Raw genomic sequence first — 15,316 nt, 5'->3', positions numbered from 1 at the left:
ATGAAGAGGGCAGGGGCTCTGTAAGCCTCCTGGAATTACATGTAGAATTTTGTTTGTTGTTTTTTGGGGGTTTTTTTGTGTGTGTGTGGTACCGGGGATCGAACTCACGACCTTGCGCTTGCCAAGCAGGCGCTTATGCCACTGAGCTATATCCCCAGCCCACATGTAGAGTTTTGGCTTATGAGCTTTTTTCCTAGAAGCAGGTCATAGTTGTCATTAAATTCACAAAATGATCTGTGCTTCCCAAAATGTTTGAATCTGAGATATATACATTTTATAAGATTACCTACAACTTGTATTCATTTTTTTAAAGTTATTATTTATAAAAGCAGTATTTTTTTTAACCTACAGGGTGAACCTCTAAATGGAAAGCATTTGTGGGTGTTTAGGGGATAATTTCTGTCTAGAATCATCCACTTGTCACATTCAAGGTCACAGGTTAAGACCTTATATTTAAAGTTCCAAGGATTTTTGTTGTTCTAATGAAAATTTTCATGTAAAAACCTACGTAACATTGCTGATTTTAGGAAAGCACATATCTCACATTTTTTGTGGCTGGGATGTTTGTAATGAAGACCTTTAGAGATGTCCAGGGTTTTTAATGTATCCTTGATACTTAGGCCACCTGTTAACTTTTCCTTGCATTTCATCCTTAATAGAATTTCAGGGATTATTTGATATCTGTGCAGGGTTCCCTAAGTACTCCATATCTGCCTTTTCTTAATTCGTCTGTGAAGTCTCTGTGCTATGTCACTTTTGTCCTTCAGGAGCTCAGTCTGAGGAAGAAAGGCCTGGAGTGCCTCGTGTCCATTCTCAAGTGCATGGTGGAATGGAGCAAGGACCTGTATGTGAATCCGAACCACCAGACCAGCCTCGGTGAGAGGGCACTGCTGCCACCCCTCTGCTACTCAGCGCGGGCTGCTCACCACAGTCAGGGAAAGTTGTCTTGCAATTGAGCAAAACATTTTAGTTTGCTAAATACCACATCTTTTTGGTTTGTTTTTCTTTTTTGAGACAGGGTCTCGCTAATAGTTTGGGCTGGCCTTGAACTCAGTATGTAGCCCAGGCTGGCCTCAAACTCATGCGGATCCTCCTGCCTCAGCCTCCCAAGTGCTGGGATTACAGGTGTGCACCATCACACCCAGCCAATACCACAGTATTTTTAAGGTTCTGCTGTTTAATCTATCTGGAATGTTGGGGAGAGTAGAATGAAGCTATTGTTACGACACTTCTAGTAATCTGTCCCTCCCTCACTGATTGAAGCATCAGCTTTGTGATACTCTAAGTTCTATGCATGTAAGTCTCTTGCTGGATTTTTCCATTCTGTTCTACTGACTTGTCTGTTCTTGCACAAATACCACACATGTGAAATCATTAGGATTATTTGGATATCTAGTAGGGCAAGTCCTTAAGTGTTTTGATAGTTTTTGCACTTTTCACTCTTTCATGGGAATTTTAGAATTAGATCATCAAGTTCAATGGAAAAATAAGTTTCTAAATGATGCTAAAAAAGCCAGGCATAGTGGCGCATGCCTGTAGTCCCAGCACTGAGACAGGAGGATCATTGCAAGTGTGAGACCAGCCTGGGCTACAAAGTGAGCTCAAGGCCAGCCTGAACTGCATAGTGAGACCCTGTCTCAAAAGGACAAAAACAAAACAAAACTAAATGATGCTAAAGTTTCATGCTTATGATTGTCACAGTCCAAACGTGTTGCCTTTATAGGTCTGAGAAAGAGAAGCATGAGGCCAGAGCTTGCATAGCCTTGTCTGTGTCCATCTGCTTATTTAGTTCCCATAATTTTTATGTCGCTGCAGGTCAGGAGAGGCTCATGGATCAGGAAATGGGGGATGGGAAAGGCCTTGACATGGCACGACGGAGCAGCGTGACGTCCATGGAGTCAACAGTGTCCTCGGGGACCCAGACAGCCATTCAGGACGATCCGGAGCAGTTTGAGGTCATCAAACAGCAGAAGGAGATCATCGAGCATGGCATTGAGCTGTGAGTTGGCTGCCATGCTAGTAGGGTCTCTTGGAGCTCTTAAAGAGACTTGTCTCCAAGAGCCTGGCGCTGGCATCTGCAGGAACAGATTCCAGCGTTTGTAACTGATTCTGGTTGAGCCAGGCAGAGGGGAAGTGTCTGAGCATGCATATGAGAAAGAGAAAACCTTAATACCTGTATGTGATCTATGGAGCCTTTTTTTCCTTTTCTGGTAACAAAAATTAAACCAATATAGAAAATACTAAAAATTAAAAAGCAAACGTGTAAAACTCATAAAATTACTGCCTTTTGAAATCGTAATTGATGACATTTTTCCCATCTGTATATTACGCAAATTTTCAACATACAGAAGAATTAATATTTACCATGTTCATTATATTTTTCTAAACCATTTGTTAGGCAAACGTGATAACCACTACACCACGGAAACCGTTTCCTAAACCATTTGTAATTTTTTTTTTGGTACCAGAAATTGAACTCAGGACCTCGCGTTTGCCAGGCAGGCACTGCACTGCTGAGCTATATTCCTGGCCAAACCATTTGTAATTTGTAACAACAACACTTTAGCCTATATCTTTAAAACATAAAGGTATTTCCCCATGTCGCTATAGCATTATGTCATAATCAGTGGTGGTTTTTGTGTTTCTTTCCAGTTAGGAGATTGTGTGTGTGTGCTGAAGTGTGTAAGAAACTGACCTCTGTGTCTTTCATGGCCCTTGCCAGTTGTGTGTCTACATGACTATCACTCTGCGTGCAGGGCTTATTAAAAAATTGAATGTACTGTGTGTGTTAGTGAGCTTGCCTTCCTTTCACAGGACATATGAAATAATGGTACTCTCACTGCGTGTTTCTGAAGTAAAAGAAATCCAAAATGGACACTCTGAACCTGTTAGGGTGAACCATATGGACATCCTTGGTGTCCCAGCCTCCTTTTGTCTGTCTGCCTCATCACCGTCAGGATGTAATTTTCATCTCCAGGGTTGCCTGTTGCTTTAGGATGACCCACACATGTATTCTAATAAGAAAGAAAGGGAAGGGCAAAAAGAGTGTACCTCCTCTCGGAGTCAGCTTTGTTTAAGGGTACCTCCTGGAAATGCCCATACCACTTTTGCTCTCATCTCACTGGCTTGAACTTTATCAGATGGATGTGTGTTATTTAAGGGAACGGGAAATGTAGTTTTTATTCCAGTTGGTGGTGTGCGCCCAACTCGACACCCAGGCTTCTGTCATTGTAGAAGGGGAGAGTGTAAATGAGTACCAGCCAGCAGGGTCTGCCATAGGTGGGTCAGAAATTGAATTGGGGAAAGCTACCAGGACCTTGCTAGCTTACATGCAGTGGTTTGTTCATGGTGTGGCTTTGTGGCTTGCCTCAGATACCAGCTTTTTCTATGCTCCAGACTTTGAAGTAAGCAGCCTGTATGTCATCTCTTCTTGAAACAGCTTCAATAAGAAACCCAAGCGGGGGATCCAGTTTCTCCAGGAGCAGGGCATGCTGGGAACATCAGTTGAAGACATCGCACAGTTCCTGCACCAGGAGGAGCGCCTGGATTCTGTAAGCACTTGCACGTGAGCTCTGTTAGGTGGCTCCGAGCCCTCACAGGCTTGCGTCTCAAGACTGGCTGACCCTAAGTGCAGTACAGGTCCTGCCCCTGGTTGCAGAGCCCTGTGTATTTGCTGGCTGGTATTGCAATGTGTTCTTTGATGAGGGTAAACCAGAGCTGCATGTGGGACAGCACAGTGTCAGTCAGAGTTGGCAGTGTCCCTTCCTTGACTGGTAGAAACTGTTCTGACTGTCCCAGCAACTAGCACCACCCCTGGAGTGTGCCTCTTTGCCCCCTTCACTTTGAGCCTCTTGTGCTCCTCTTTCTCCTTCTCTGGCAAGACTGGAATGGGTGCAGGGGGGCAGCTCAGGGCTCTGCCTGGCTTTCCTAGCAGCCCAGCTGGTGTGGGCATGTAGAACCGGGATTCCAACGCCCCCCTCCCTAGGGTGTTTTTCACTGTAGGTTCATATGGGGCGGCTTCTAGATGTGAGTGAGTATGTGTTTCAGACCCAGGTAGGCGATTTCCTGGGAGACAGCACGAGGTTCAACAAGGAGGTGATGTATGCCTATGTGGACCAACTGGACTTCTGTGAAAAGGAATTTGTGTCAGCCCTGCGAGCATTCCTGGAAGGTTTCCGCCTCCCCGGGGAAGCCCAGAAGATTGACCGTTTAATGGAGAAGTTTGCCGCAAGATACATAGAGTGCAACCAAGGGTACACACCATACTTACCTCCTGCATCTTGTTGCCTGCTTTAGACTAGTAATTGTGATTTGGTTATGATTTGAGTTTAATCTTCTGAATCTGTGCCACGTAGCTACAGTTCCCATTCACTTTGCACCAGGCTCTGGGCTAAGGGATTATCTCACATAAGACCACACATGCTTATTTGTGTTCCCATTCCATGGAAAAGGAGATTGAGCACCAGAGAGATTAAATAACTTGCTCAAGATTGCATGACTAAAACTGGTGCTATTAACTGCTCCAAGAGTAGTTGTGTAAATTGGGAGGAGGCGATTTGGTACCTCTTCCCTAATCAGAAACAGCTCCCTGATTTAATATACAAAGTAGATCTCAAGGAGTTTGCCTTGTGTTTGATTACATACTGATGAAAGGTTATAGAAATGGCTAAGGAACTTAAAACACCAAAGTACATAATTTTTATTTTGGTTTCTTTTTTGTTGGATGGCTTGTGTTTTTGTAACAGTTGGAAATAGAAAATGAGCTTTGTGTTAGCTGTCCCATGAATTTGCATGCATTTCTTCTAATCAGTGGTGAGCTAAGAAGTGATTCCCTGCTTTCTATATGAGAAGACCAAGGTTCTGGAAGCCTGAGCAGCCTGTGTCCAAAATCAGTCAGCTGGTGCACAGCAGTGCCAGGATTGAGCATGGACTTACCGGACACAGAAGCTTGGCTGTGAAATTATAAATGTCTGAATATTCAGTCCACGTGATTGGAAATTGTTCAGTGGAAACATTTTCATAACAGTTTCACCTCTCAAGTCAATTTCATTTTCGTATTAATTGGTCCAGTACTCAAGAGTGTGTGGCCAGTGGTCCCTCAGAGATAGTGTAGTTGGCAAAGGCAGCATCTGTTCATTTTAACCGAATGGGCATCGGGCTTCACTATGAAGACCTAATTAGATATTGTGCCTTTAAACATGCCCTGTATGAGCCCAGAGATCTTGGTCTATTTTCTGAAGCAAGTATGTGCCCCAGTTAAAACTTCCTATTAGAATGTAGATCTTTCACTGTATTGCTCAAGATTTTTTCTTTTGTTATAGGACAGAGCAGTTTTTCAAGCTTCAGCCTCACATGCTTCACCAATGTATCAGTGTTTAGAACAATCTAAACATTTTCCCTTGTATTGCTACTGGTAAATACATTAGACAGCATGTACCATAAATAACTAAGAACTAAACAGCAGTCGTGGGAAGCTTCGTCTGCACCTAGCACAGTGCCTGGCACAGAGCAGATGCTGTCGTTTGGAGCCACATGAGGGTCTCAGCCAAGTGGGCAGAGGCTTTGCTCTCAGAGTCTGCACAGAGCTGTGTGTGTGTCCGAGAATGAGGATCTCCAGCGTCTTAATGTTCAGTTGCCTCACCTAGTCTTGACCTAGGATGATCTTCAAGGATCTTTTAATTAAAATTAACTTGAAACTGCTTTATTCAAAAAAGCTAAATCTATCTGGGCATGGTGGTGCACACCTGTAATCCCACCACTTGGGAGGCTGAGGCAAGAGGATCACTGTGAGTTTGATGCCAGCCTGGGCTATCAGTGAGTTCAAGGCCAGCCTGGACTGCATAGTGAAACCCTGTCACAAAAAGACAAAAAAAAAAAAAAAAAAATCAAGCTAGAATCCAACATTCTTAATTACCCTTTTCTGTATCCTGGGTTATCAGTTACTGCTCAGCTATGAAAGCATGAAAACTCTTGACTAATTTGGCGTCGCTTGGAGCAGTCGACCTACTTTTATAGTGAAGTAGATTTCTATCAGCATTGTGCTTTCTGCACCTCCCTCACCATGAACATTCTTTCTGTCTGCAATTTTTTCTTCCAGGCAAACTCTGTTTGCTAGTGCTGACACTGCATATGTCCTGGCATATTCCATCATTATGCTCACTACAGACTTGCACAGTCCTCAGGTAAAATATTTCAGTGATTCATAGGCTGTATCAGTGGCTTTATTTGGGCAATTGGATATTTTTTAAAAGGTTTCAATTTTTAAAATTTTAGGTAAAAAATAAAATGACAAAAGAGCAGTATATTAAAATGAATCGGGGAATCAATGATAGTAAAGATCTACCAGAGGAATATCTCTCCAGCATCTACGAAGAGATAGAAGGCAAGAAGATTGCAATGAAAGAAACAAAAGAGCATACGATTGCCACCAAATCTACTAAGCAGAGTAAGGTCTAATGCAAATTACCTTAACTTTTTAAAATTCTAACTTTTGACTATATTAGAATGCATGATTAAGTATGCTGGTGATAAATTTAGTTTGCTCTCTCAATATCTGAATATGAAATGTGATTAACTTAATTATTATGATTATGTCAGTGCTTTCATAATAACACTATCTTGCTAGGTTTGACCAGGAACAAGAGGCTAATTAAAATAAGTCATCTGAGAGCTAAATTACCTCACCTAAAAAATGTTCCTTAAAACTTTGCTTTAATTTTCGTGGTGATTGTGCCAACCTTGATTAGAAGCCTATTAATTAGGGCCCCTGTGGAGCCAAAGTTTTTTCTTTGTGAGGCAGTGAGATGCAGAGGTTTAGAGCTCAGGCTCTAGAGCTACAGTGCCCTCAATCAAGTCCCAGCTTTCTAGCTGTGTGACCCTGAGCATGTCACATAACCTCTCTGCCTCACTTTCCCTCTCTTACAGTGGTAGTATTTGTAACAGGCTCATGAGATTGTTGCGGGGAGATCTGTGAGGTAATCCTCAGAAGCCTTTTGAAGTAGTTCCTAGTATGTGATGGTCTCTTGGTGAGTGCTGCTGCTGTTCACGCTCTTGCTCCTTCATAGGTGTGGCTAGTGAAAAGCAGCGGCGGCTACTGTACAATTTGGAGATGGAGCAGATGGCTAAAACAGCCAAAGCGCTGATGGAGGCTGTGAGCCATGCCAAAGCACCCTTTACGAGCGCCACTCACTTGGACCACGTCCGGCCAATGTTCAAAGTGAGTATCCTGCGCAGTTAGCATGTGGCTAGGCCCAATTCTGGAGATGGCTGGCCAGAGTTGCCTGGAGAGGTCCCAGTGGTAGAGACTGAGGAGAGGCCAGTCTGGGTGCTTCTGTCTGAATTGTGACTGGAGCAAATCCTTTCCTCGAGTCCTTTGGTGATGCTGGGAAGTGCCAGTGTGTCTGGGCTGTCATCGTGGCTTTGCCACGTTGTATCGTTGTGGCCTTGGTCAGATTAGTCACACTCTCTGTTCATCATCTGTAAAATGAGAACAAATACAAAGTTGCTGTGAGGGCTGCAGAGTGGGAGTGGGATTGAATGAATTATTCAGGCAAAAGATAAAAGAGCAGTTTGTTGGGACTTTTTTACCTCAGTGGCCTCAGGGTTACTTTATCAGGTGAAATTAGGTAGAAAAAGACAGTGACTAAAGACTGTTATTTTTGAAATGTCTTTTACGCTGTCCAGAAAAGGTACATGTTCTCAGCTGGGTGTTGTGGCACACATCTATAATCCCAACACTCAAGAGGCTGAGGCAGGATTGCCGCTGCAAGTTCAAGGCCAGCCTGAACTACATAGTGAGATCCTGTCTGAAAAACCAGAAAAGATACATGTTCTCTATGCATAGCATATTATTTTGCTTGAAGGTGTTTTTGTAGTAACTGTCAGTATCCTACTAGGTAGTCAATTCTAGACTTTCATGACATTATTTTTGGGGCGGGTACTAGGAATTGAACTCAGGACCTCACACTTGCCAGGCAGGCACTGCACCACTGAGCTAAATCCCCAATCTCTCATAACTTATTATTTCGTAAGAAGGTTGGAAGAAAAGTTACGGCTAGATGAGTTGAATTAGCTTTTCAGTAAACTAAGTTTATAGATTATAGGTCATATACAGGTTTTATTTTGCATGCTGACTTTTGATTGGTAACGGCTGACTGGTATGCTATATAAAAAGGGATTCTCAAGCCCCACAGATTCAGCAGGAAAGGGTTCATGTTTGATTGGTTACTGAAGTCTGCCATGAGCACAGGTGTGTGTAGGGGCGGTGCACTAGCCACGACTGCCCAGCCTTCCTTTTGAGCTGTATGTTTAGTAAATAGCACATCTGTAGTGATAGCTTTTTGTTCTTTGAAAATTTTACCACTTCAAATTTATTTACTTCACCTCTTCATTTACTGCACTTTCTCAGATCTACTACTGCTTAGATCTAATTCTTTGGGGGTTATGTACCCTTCCCCTCCTCCCCTCCTTGTAGTGATAGCTTTAGCCATAATTTTGGAGGAGAATAAATTTGTGTTTTGTGAGTAGAATAAATTAAAATTAAAATAGCAGTGGCCTTGGCATCCTGACATCTCCCCCTAACTCACAGTGTGTCCTCTGAGTGCTCTTTTCATGCTGAAATTCTGGATGTTACTGAAACCTGACTTCTTTGGTAGTTGGTGTGGACACCACTGCTGGCAGCCTATAGCATCGGACTGCAGAACTGTGATGACACTGAAGTGGCGTCCCTGTGTTTGGAAGGCATCCGATGTGCCATCCGAATCGCCTGCATCTTTGGAATGCAGGTGAGTGTACGTGAGCAGGACTCCAGAGGTCTGGAGGGGATGTGTGCTCTTAGACTTGGCAAAATTAAGAAAACAAGAGGTCAGCTGGTTAACCAAGAATGTCAGCAAATGATTTTCTCATTCCCCCAAGAAGAAATACATCACTACGTGATTTATAATATATCCATTTTTATTACAATTTCTCTTATTTCTCATTCTCTGGGAAAACACATAGTTGAATCCAAAATTAATGTATCTCCAAGTAGTTGTTGAATCTTTAAAAAAATTAAAATTAAAAAAATTCAACAAGTAAATGAAATTAATTCTCAAACTGTTCTTAGTCAGAAGGTTGTTGTCCATTCTGTGCATTACTTTCTAAATCAGTAAGAATTTGCATCTATTTATTTTGAAAACCCCAGTCCTTGTTCTTGTTTCCCTTACAGTTAGACATTTTCTTTTGTACCCGAGCCACAGGCTTTGAAGTCAAATAATTATGGTTTCAAACTCAGGTCTACTGCTTATCTAGCCATATGGCATTGACCCAGCTAACTTCCCTCCAACACACTGTTTATTTCCTCATATATAAACTTGAGAAAATAGAATTGTTGCAGATACTAAAATTTATATGACAGTCTTGGTCCTCAATATAGATTGGGACGCGGAACAGGTAAAAGTTACTGAGGTCGGTTGGAAGGAGAGTCTAGTTCTCAGATGTGTGGTGGTGCACAGTTAGCCTCATCTGGTGTTCTAGTAGCAGGAGGAGAAAGAGGAGAAATTATAATAAAAGTGGATATATTATAAATCACACAGCTATGTGTTTCTTCTCAGAGGGAATGAGGAAATCATTTGCTGACACTCTTGATTAGGATGGAGTAACTGGCATGCCGGTGTGCAGAAGGCCTACTGTGTGCATATAGAAATACCAAATAAGCTAGGCACAGTGGCACATGTCAGTAATCCCAGCTACTTGGGAGGCTGAGACAAGAGGATTGTAAGTTTGAGGCCAGTCTGGGCAACTTAGTGAGACCTGTCTCAAAAAATAAAAAGAGTTGGGCTCAGTGGACGAGTGGCCCTAGGTTCAATTTCTGATACTGCACAACACCAAAACCACAGCTGAGCCCAGTGTGTCAGCCCCGCAGATGGGGATATGGCCGCATGGGTGGAATCTCAGTATTCTCCCTGGGTTTCTGTTTCAGCTGGAACGAGATGCCTATGTTCAGGCCCTTGCTCGCTTCTCCCTCCTGACAGCCAGCTCCAGTATCACGGAAATGAAGCAGAAGAACATTGATACCATAAAGACGCTTATTACTGTGGCTCACACCGATGGCAACTATCTTGGGAACTCCTGGCACGAGGTGTGTGTCTCTTCGCCTTTTTCCACTGTGATGACTCCCGGCCTTTTAGTCAGGGCTACTTTCCTGACCAGTTCCATTTGTTTTGACATGCAGCCTGACTTTACCTTATGAATCTGAAAGTTGGCCGTGTAGACAGTTTGTGCCTTCTTGACACTTACAGCAAAGAACACATCAACACATGTGTAATGTAATGCCCAAAAAGTGGTAATGGCTAAGGAAGAACATGTGACTAGGGTGGCTCTGGGAACAGTGATCGGGAGTCAGGGAAGCTCTCGGGGCACACACGTCTGATCTGGGAATTGATGGAGTGAGCTGGGGAAGCGGCTTTCCAGGCACAGGGAACGGCAGGTGCCGAAGCCCAGGGGCAGGGCCAGAGGTGGCAGGTTAAGGGAGTAACGCGGAAGCCAGTGCAGCCGGTGTGTTGTGTCTTCGGGCAGAGTGGACAGGAGGGTGAGGGGAGAGGGCAAGTCAGACTGCACAGCTTGAGCAGCACGGTGGGTAAAATCTAACTGAATACTTTTTCTCTCTTACAAATGAGCACTAGGTCTGCATAAGTATCTGTATGGTGTAATACCCCACTGTGCCAACTTTCCTTTTGCTTATTGTCCTTTCCTTTTTAATGATTATACAAAGAAAGCAGTGTTCAAAATTTGGTCTTCAAGACCCACACCTGGCGGGTTGTGTAGCCAGGACTCTTGGAACTGGTTGGCCACTCATTCTCTCCTCTAGGGAAGCCATCCTAAGACCATCAGATTTTCATCTCCCCATGGAAAGCTCCTTTCAAAGAGGACTGACCTCAGGTTGCAAGTGCCCTTTTCCAGCTGTAAAATGGGAATTCATTTCTTTCTGCCTTCTTTTCTTTAGATCTTGAAATGCATCAGCCAGCTGGAACTCGCTCAGTTGATAGGAACTGGGGTGAAGACGCGCTACCTATCTGGGTCTGGCCGTGAAAGGGAAGGGAGCCTGAAGGGTTACACACTGGCAGGAGAAGAGTTCATGGGCCTGGGCCTCGGTAAGACACCCAGTGCCATCCCTGGCCATCACTGATTCATCTGTTCACTGGAATGAAACCCTCTTATCCCATGGGGACTGCCCCATAAATCGTTTCTTCCTTGTGCCAGTTGACAGGGTATTTATGAATGCAAGTGGATGTGCTGCTTCGGCTCTTGTAATTGTGATGAAACTGTTGAGCAAAGCATGTTTTACAAAACCAACAAAATGCATTACTATGCCTTTATCCTGTAACCTTCTGGGACCGGGGAGATCATTTGCTTTAAAAATGCAGGGGCTGGGGATTTAGCTCAGCAGCACAGCGCCTGCCTGGCAAGCGCAACGTTGTGAGTTTGATTCCTGGTACCGGAAAAAACCAAAACCAAAACACAAAACAAAACAAAAAATGCTACCACTCTGAGGCACGGTGGCGTGGTGATGCACACCTGTAATCCCAGCACTTGGGAGGCTGAGGCAGGAAGATCATTGTGAGTTCGAGACCAGCCTGGGCTACAAAGTGAGCTCAAGTTCAGCTTGAATTGCACAGCAAAACCTTGTCTCAAAAAGACAAAAAAAAAAAAAAAAAAAAATGCTATCACTCCAGTGCCTGGCACAAGTGGTGTATGTCTGTGTCTCTAGACCTTAAAATGTAGATTCCACATCTCTTCATTGGGGGCTTTTACTAAATAGTAGTTACTTCTGGCTGTACAGCAGGTTGACAAGCTCTTGTCAGTGATGTATGGAATAATAGCAGTCAGGAGGGTGAGAGCAAATGTGCCCAGCTCCCCGCTGAGCACTCAGTCAGTGTGTTTTAACTCATTTAGTCTTTGTAACAATCCAGCTTATAGGGCAGTGGTGGTGAACCTATGGCACGCATGTTATTTGTTTTTCTTTTAAGACAAAAGATGTTAATGTATGAGTTCTTTTTTTCTAAACTAAAACCTCAGTATTTGGGTTTAAGTGCAGGGTTGGCACTTTGCAATAAATAAGAGAGTTTTGGGTTGCGAGTTGGGCACTCATTCTAATAGGTTCACCACCACTGGTATAGGGCAGTGGGGGCAAATCTATGGCATGCATGCTCAGAAGACTTTGCTGCACTGAAGGCTCGAACAGGTTCATCATCACTGGTATAAGAACTATTCTCCTCCCCATTTTATAGTTAAGAAAACTGAAGCACAGGGTGCAGTGACTTGAGCAAGGTCCCACAGCAAAAGATTCAAGCCCTGGGCTGTCCAAATGCAGGGAGGAGGTTGCTAGAGCCTGGCATAGTGGTTGGAATAGCACCATCCTGGGGTTAAAAGCCTGGGCGCTGGGGAAATGGGAGATTGTGGCAGTGCCCATTTCTTCAGGTGCTTGTGAAGTGACTGGCACGAACTCCTGGAAAACAGTCACGCATCCAGCACACGTGAGCAGCATGTGTCTAGGAGCTCTGGAGTAGTGTCAGTTGGATCTAATTTGTTTTTCTAAATAGAAGTTTTTAATACTATAAAAATGTAAATAAGACTGTAGAATGGGTTGGTGCAAGCAAGAGAGCTTATAATAAGGATGTGTTTGAAATGCCAAAACGTAAGTTTAAGTTTTATCATCGGCGAAGGTTGTTTGTGTTTGCCTGAGGAATGTTCTCATTTGTGTTCCTTGTGTCTGCCTACTGATGCTGAAGATACTTTGTTCCCCATACCGGGCTGCTTTTAAAATGCACTGCTTGTCTGCATCATGTTCCAGGTAATTTGGTGAGTGGTGGAGTGGACAAAAGGCAGATTGCCAGCTTCCAGGAGTCAGTGGGTGAGACCAGCTCCCAGAGTGTGGTTGTCGCTGTGGACAGGTAAGGCTTTTCCTTCTCTGATGAGGCTGGGTGACCCTGTGGTTTGGTGTCCTCCATGGAGATACTGTGGCTCTTTGGGCTTATCTTAGTTGAAGTTTGTTTAGCTTCTTAGATGTGTAAATTGTTTTTCATCAAATATGGTGCCTTTTCTGCCATTATTTCTTTGATGTCCTACAGATCTCTGAGACTGGCTCTCCCTACCCAGTACTAGGGGTCATATGCAAGGTGCTTTGCTACACAGTTACATCCCTAGCTCTTTTTTATTTGTTGAGACCAGATCTCACTAAGTTACCTGGGCTGGGCTGGGCTAAAAACTTGTAGTCCTCTTGGGGTTAGCCTCTTAAATAGCTGGGATTACAGGTATATGCCACCATGCCGAGCAACTCATTTGTTTATTTAGTTTTTATTTATATTCATCATATTAGGCAACTTCATTTGACTTCTCTTTACTGTCTAGCTTTCTTTTGCCAGCTCAAAACAACAATTTAGCCCTTACGGTGAGTTTTTTATTTTGGCTTTATAATTTTCAGCTTCAGAATTTCTATCATTTCTGTTTATTAATGTTCTCTATTTAGTGAGATATTTTGGTTGCTAGGCTTCCTATGGAGATGAGGAGAGAGTAATGGAAATAGACCAAGTTGAAACTTTTCTTAGAGGGTTAGACGTAATTTCCTTTAGTTCTTTGAAAATATTGAAAATAATTAACTTAGCCTGGAGTGGTTGCATATGCCTGTAATCCCAGCACTCAGGAAGCTGAAGCAGGAGGATCCCTGAGAGTTCAAGGCCAGCCAGAACTACATAATGAAACCATGTCTCAAAAAGACAAAACAAAAGGAAAGGAAAGGAAAAGGGAGGGAAAGGGAAGGAAGGGGAGAGGAGGAGAGGGCAGAAAACAGTACTTAAAACACTTTGTCTAGAACATCCAACTTCTGGGCCTCCTCAGGGACAGTCTCTTTCAACTGGTTCTTTTCCTATAAATAAACCATGTTCTCTTATTTCGTAGATGATAGAATTATTATAAATTAGATAGTGGTGATGGTTGCACAGCTCTGAATATACTAAGAGTAAATTGTATGTTTTAAATTATAAATTATACATGGTGATTATAAATTGTACCTTTTTAATTTTGGTTGAAAACCAGACATTTAAATTAATATAGCAGCTTTGTCTGTCAGATTTCCTACACCGAGCCCTGTAGTTGGGTTTATTGTTGTCATCCCTGCTACTTGTTTGTTTGGTGACTCTCCTAAACTAATTGTGTATATGCATATTCTTTCTCACCTGTAGCCACTAAAATCTCTGCTAGGTAGCTTTAGAGGTCAGAGATTTCCTTGGATGTTTTGGATCTTTGTCAAGTCTCCAACATTTCTGTGCAACTCTGTGGGCACACCTCAAAACTCAGCCAGCACTTTGCAGCTCTCCCTTTGCCTTTGCTTGTTTATGTGAGCCTCAAAGTCAGCCAGAGGCGGAACTATCCTTCTCATACCTTTCCTGGTTTATGCACAAAGCCCTACACATGTGCTGGCAGTCAAGGGTCCCAGTGATATGTTAGAGCTTTTCAAAGCCTCCCGTGGACAGCTCATCCCAGCTTTTCCTTTAAGTTTTTGGCACAGTGCTTATTTTGCTGCCTTCTGTGGCTGTAGTGTTGAACAATTACTATTGATTGTTTTTGATAAGAGCTCCCTAGGAACACTGGTTTCCTAAAGTAAGATCAGAATTAGGTCAGATGTCAGCTCCTTGAGAGTAGTGTTTTCAGAGAACATTGTGGCTATTCTGCTCTCTAGTGGTCGTTTGGCTGCTGGCTTCAAAGTTACCATTATTTTGGTGCTTCCAAATAATCAAGGTGTCTTTGATTCTACATGGAAAATGACTTAATTGGCTCCTAAAAACCAGAATCAAGCTTCTGTTTTTTATTTTATGAAAAATAAACCAAAATTTTATAACAAAATAGTAAGAGAGCCAGGCATAGTGGCGCATGCCTGTAATCCCAGCACTCGGGAGGCTGAGGCAGGAGGATCGTTGCAAGTACGAGACCAGCCTGGGCTACAAAGTGAGCTCAAGGCCAGCCTGAATTTCATAGCGAGACCCTGTCTCAAAAAGACAAAAAAAAAAAAGTAGACAAAATAATAAGAGAATAATAATAGCTAATATTCTGTATATCATTATCTTCAAAGTAGTTACTCAGAGGGCTGGGGATTTAGCTCAGCGGCAAAAGCGCCTGCCTGGCAAGCGCAAGGTCGTGAGTTCGGTTCCCGGTACCGGAGAAAAACCAAAAAAAATAAATAAATAAATAAAATTCAGTGCTTCAGGGGCCAGCTGGAGAATTTGGGCTGACAATAGATGTCCAAGAAAAAGAAAGAGGAAATCTGATCCACAAGGTCTGTTTG

General features: G+C 43.1%; 1 protein-coding gene across 2 annotated transcripts in view; it reads left to right on the top strand.

Moving 5' to 3' along the window:
* Positions 1 to 15,316, top strand: part of Arfgef2 (ADP-ribosylation factor guanine nucleotide-exchange factor 2 (brefeldin A-inhibited)) — an 83,944-nt gene that overhangs the window by 40,361 nt on the left and 28,267 nt on the right. For both annotated transcript variants that reach the window (XM_005392338.2, XM_005392340.2), the window contains exons 13-23: positions 768 to 876; positions 1,816 to 1,999; positions 3,440 to 3,551; positions 4,048 to 4,253; positions 6,098 to 6,182; positions 6,274 to 6,445; positions 7,065 to 7,216; positions 8,655 to 8,783; positions 9,959 to 10,117; positions 10,982 to 11,129; positions 12,830 to 12,929. In XM_005392338.2, coding sequence (XP_005392395.1) covers positions 768 to 876; positions 1,816 to 1,999; positions 3,440 to 3,551; positions 4,048 to 4,253; positions 6,098 to 6,182; positions 6,274 to 6,445; positions 7,065 to 7,216; positions 8,655 to 8,783; positions 9,959 to 10,117; positions 10,982 to 11,129; positions 12,830 to 12,929 — 1,556 coding nt within the window. The remainder of the gene's footprint in view (positions 1 to 767; positions 877 to 1,815; positions 2,000 to 3,439; positions 3,552 to 4,047; positions 4,254 to 6,097; positions 6,183 to 6,273; positions 6,446 to 7,064; positions 7,217 to 8,654; positions 8,784 to 9,958; positions 10,118 to 10,981; positions 11,130 to 12,829; positions 12,930 to 15,316) is intronic.

The sequence above is a fragment of the Chinchilla lanigera genome, unplaced genomic scaffold, assembly GCF_000276665.1.
Source record: "Chinchilla lanigera isolate Chin_1 unplaced genomic scaffold, ChiLan1.0 scaffold00044, whole genome shotgun sequence".
NCBI lineage: Eukaryota > Metazoa > Chordata > Mammalia > Rodentia > Chinchillidae > Chinchilla > Chinchilla lanigera.
This window is presented reverse-complemented; position numbering and strand designations above follow the sequence as displayed.